The sequence below is a fragment of the Cyprinus carpio genome, chromosome A9, assembly GCF_018340385.1.
Source record: "Cyprinus carpio isolate SPL01 chromosome A9, ASM1834038v1, whole genome shotgun sequence".
Taxonomy (NCBI): domain Eukaryota; kingdom Metazoa; phylum Chordata; class Actinopteri; order Cypriniformes; family Cyprinidae; genus Cyprinus; species Cyprinus carpio.
Window position 1 is genome coordinate 30,879,996 of NC_056580.1, and position 4,386 is coordinate 30,884,381.

Sequence of the window (4,386 nt, forward strand, 5' to 3'; positions counted from 1 at the left end):
TATGTTTACTTTCAATTTCAAGAAACATTTAGTGTGAGATATACACAAAAAAACACAGCACTAGCTGTGATCACTGTCTTCTCTTCTCTTCACTGTAATCTGGTGTTTTATATGTTTTTATTCAATTCTAGGAGGAGCTCAATACAGCACTGAAGTCCTTACAGAAGAAACTTGAAAGACAATGAAAAAATGAAAGAGGAGAGTTTGAGAAAACGGCTCAGAACACATCAAGGTGAGGAAACAGAATCAGAGTCATTTCAGTACAGCTGTAGCATCCACTAAAGCGAATTATGATGTGTTATATTTAATATAATGATTCCAGTTGTTATTTTTGTAGAAATGAGCGAGCAGCAGTCTGCTTCTGGATCTGTTATATGTCGGTGTCTGAGTTTCTCTGGGATCTGAATGATGTGATGTGTTGATGGAGATGATTGAAGTGAATGTGATTTGATTTCAGTCTCAAGCTGAGCACAGGCGTCAGATTAAAGGTCAGTTTAATACAGCTTCATCAGTTGTTGAGAGACCACGCACAAGAAGCGGCAATCACAGCAAGGTGCGAGGGAAGAAGGAGCCAGAAGAAGCGAATGATGAGCAAGTGAAGCTGGAGAAGCTCGGACAGACACATCTCAGCTCTTTCACACGGAGGGGATAGTAGGGCTCGAGAAGATGCCCCCCAGTGACGTCTCTTTTCTGAAAGTCTGATTTCATGGAGAACATCCATGATGATGAATTGAGGGGGTTGGGGGCATCATTGAGGTGTCAGTGTTGATCAATGCGTGTGTTGGTTCTGCAGGAGTTCCGAGATCTCGAATGGAAAGGTGAGTGATCTGCTGGGGTCTCTGCTCTCTCTGCTTCCTGATAAAAAAGCCATCTGAGAGGGATAGGTTCTGATCACGAGATGTTTGTTCTCTCAGACCTCCAGATCTGGCATCAACAGCCGGATCCACAGACGCTCTCTGGAGCTTTAGATTAATGTGCCGCGTTACTTGGGCAACCAGCCCTTCAAGGAGTCCTGGAAGAAGATGCAGGACATCGTCCAAAACAGTGAAGGGTGGAGGAAAAATAAAATAAATTGTGTTGGGAAAATCGTAAGTGCTATCACTGCTGTGGAACTGACTACGCATGAATATGTGAAGAATATCAATAACTTCAGGAGTCAGCTTCTCCGCGACTGATCTGCGGTATAACACTCAGAAAAATATAGTCTGATTATGGTTATAGCTAAAAATCCCAGAAAATGCTCGAGATATCATTTTGTCTCTAGCCAGCACACCCTTATATAGCCTGTTTGATTCATCTTTGCTTGTTTGGTACACATAATTCACTGATCATGAAGCTTAAAATAAGCTTATCTTGGTTTTCTCAATGATAATGATGAGGACACGACAAAAAAGATAATAAATAAAAAAAATTGGGAATCATTTCATATAAGGTTGTATTCATTTATATTGAAGGGGGTGGGGTTGGTTAATATTGTGCCATATCATTACAATTTAAATAATGGTTTTCTATTTAATATACTTCTATTTATTTTGAATTCTCAGCCTCCGTACTCCAGCTTCTTTGACGCATGATCCTTCAAATGTATTGTCAAGCGGAACACAATTGTGCTGCTCTTAATATTTTTCTGTGATATTTTTACAAGATTGCTGATGAATCTGGCAGATTATTATTCACAATCTAGAAATCTCATCAATTTACCTTATTCCTGAATAAAAGTTTACATTTTCATTTTAAAAAGAAAAGGGAAAAAAAAATGAATAAAATTACAAATAATAGTAATTATTATTTTAAATTTATTTTTAAATGTAAAAAAGAAAAAGAAGAGAGGTGCTTGAAAAACTGAACATTAATAGGCATAAGATTTTTCCGTAGCCTATGTATTTTATTATTATTTTACAGAAACAGTCTCAGATCTAGCAGCCGATTTCAATCAACGGGTTCACCATCAAGTGCTGTAGGCTACATTAAAAATGTAAAAGATAAAAACACAATAATCCCCAAATGTAAAAAATTCAAAAAGGATTTCATAGGATTTTCAAGACAGACAGATAGACGTCACGTTATAAGACAGACACAAACGTCACGTCCATTGAGAGGAGCGAATGAAGTGCAAGTAAATTGTTAATTCTCTGACACACTGCACTGAGCTCGTGAGCAGCGTGTTCTGATACGTGTTAGTGAAAAAATTCAAAATATTAAAAATCGTAATCGTATATTAAAATAGAAAAAATAATCCTTCTGTATCTGAAAAATTTGTTTAATTTGTATCTCTTTTGTATTTGTCTTGTGTGCTTCTTTTTCCAAAATGTATAGAATTATATTTTATAATCCTGTATATATTATATACTATAATTGTTATTAGTTTCTCCTTTTCACTACTGTTAAAGGAATAGTTCATCCAAAAGAAAATGAAAATCGTCATCAAGTTTTTCTAAATTCAATCCCTTAATTCAAATTTCTCATAAGCTTAAGTGATTTTGGTCTTAAGAGAGAAGAATTAACACTAGTTTGTTTTGAAAACTACACATAATAGAAATATTCAAAAAATAAACAATAGTACCATGAAAGCCGAATGTTTGATAAAATGCAAATGACTTCTTCGTCGACTAAAACTATAGAAAGACTCAAATGACTCAAAATGTGACTAAAAGAATATTAAGAATTTGCCTCTCAAGATAAGGCTCATTCTAAACCAGAAATGCTCAATAGTAAATGAACACTGGTCATAATTCATAATAATCTGTGTGGTTCCTCTTGATCATTATATGAACATCAGAAAAAAGCAGCTGTTGATTGTGTCTCATCAGCTCCTGTGATTCTGGATCCAAACACTGCAGATCCACGTCTCGTCCTGTCTGATGATCTGACCAGTGTGAGATACAGCGAGAACAAACAACCTCTTCCTGATAATCCAGAGAGATTTAGCTGTTATCCTTGTGTTCTGGGTTCAGAGGGTTTTAACTCAGGAACACACTGCTGGGATGTGGAGGTTAAAGAGAGTTCAGTCTGGATTCTTGGAGTAACTACAGCATCAAACCAGAGGAAGGGATGGGATTTCTTTAACACTGATGTCTGGAGTGTGCAGCACAGATATTCTGATCAGTTTGGTTTTCGTGTTAAACAGGATCTTGAGCGTGTGAGAGTGTATCTGGACTATGACAGAGGAACAGTGTCATTCTCTGATCCTGTAACTAACACACATCTACACACATTCACAACCACCTTCACTCACACACTCTTTCCTTTCTTCTGGTGTGTTGACTCTCTGAGGATCTTATCGTTCAATAGTCAGTAAATGTTACTCCTGTAGTTCTGGATCCACCTGCTTTCATCTTTTACACTCATCATGTGTCCAATATTCAGTCCATATCACAATTTCATTATTTAATCAACTTGAGACTAAACCAATAATTGTTTATTTCAGTTATAGAGGTTAAATGATAAATTTAATCATTGATGTAAATCAGAGCCTGTGGATACATGTTTTCTTACTGAGCTGTTGCCTGCTTGGGCTGCTCACAGTTTAAATACCCCCAGAGTCACTGGACAAGGTGGGGTGTGGCCACACTTTACAAGGACAGATTTAAATGTAGCCCATTATTCAGTGGAAGAAATATTCAACTTTTGAATTACAGTTGATTAAATTAGAACTGACCTACACTGTTTATTGGTCGCACTTATCTATCGTCCTCAATTAAATATAACAAGGACTTTATTAAGGCTTTTCGTTGGTGGGAGGGGGGCCAGATGTTAAAAGGCCAGTTTGTCCTGCTATCAACGTGCTCCAGGACCCCCTTTGGACTACAGAGGAGTTGAATGATGTTTTTAATTGACCATGTCTTGATATCTATTATGATGTTGATCAATCAGAACACAAAGATGCCTAAGCCACCTTTCTCAGAGTTACTGGTATGATAATGACTGGATCATGCTCTCAATCTAGGATTTAGAAAGCTGGACCACAGATGGAAACTGCAAACTACAAATTTCCTTTGAAATGTTACAGGTATCTCGTGAAGTAATTAGCAGTGCTACAGTAAAGCTCCTAGAACAAAGATGATTGGGGGTTGATTTTGGGTAATTAGAACTGTAATCCCTGTCCAAGAGCTTTGTTTGGCACAATAAAACACTGTGCCTGATCAACCCAGCAAGTATCCCCTTATTGGCTCTGTTTGGAGTGTAGTGTATTTAGCGTCAAAGAAAATTGGGATCATCAAGCTTAGAGCGGTGGTTCTAGCAGCCTTATCTTACAAGTTGATAGAACATTTTTTGCTTGAATTTTACCATCATTCCAGAATTCTAGTAGGCATCCTTTAACACATGAAACCTGTCACATAAATCCTTTAGATCACCTATCCTCCTCACTTTTCAAGAGTTCTGTTT

The 4,386-nt window shown here is 37.1% G+C and overlaps 1 protein-coding gene across 1 annotated transcript; it reads left to right on the top strand.

The window, feature by feature from the left end:
- Nucleotides 1-1,018: 1,018 nt before the first annotated feature.
- Nucleotides 1,019-3,504, top strand: LOC122146181 (E3 ubiquitin-protein ligase TRIM39-like). Its single transcript, XM_042764423.1, has 2 exons — nt 1,019-1,044; nt 2,811-3,504. Exons 1-2 carry the CDS (start codon nt 1,023-1,025, stop codon nt 3,296-3,298), a joined length of 510 nt encoding a protein of 169 aa, XP_042620357.1. The 5' UTR covers nt 1,019-1,022; the 3' UTR covers nt 3,299-3,504.
- The last annotated feature ends 882 nt before the right edge of the window (nt 3,505-4,386 follow it).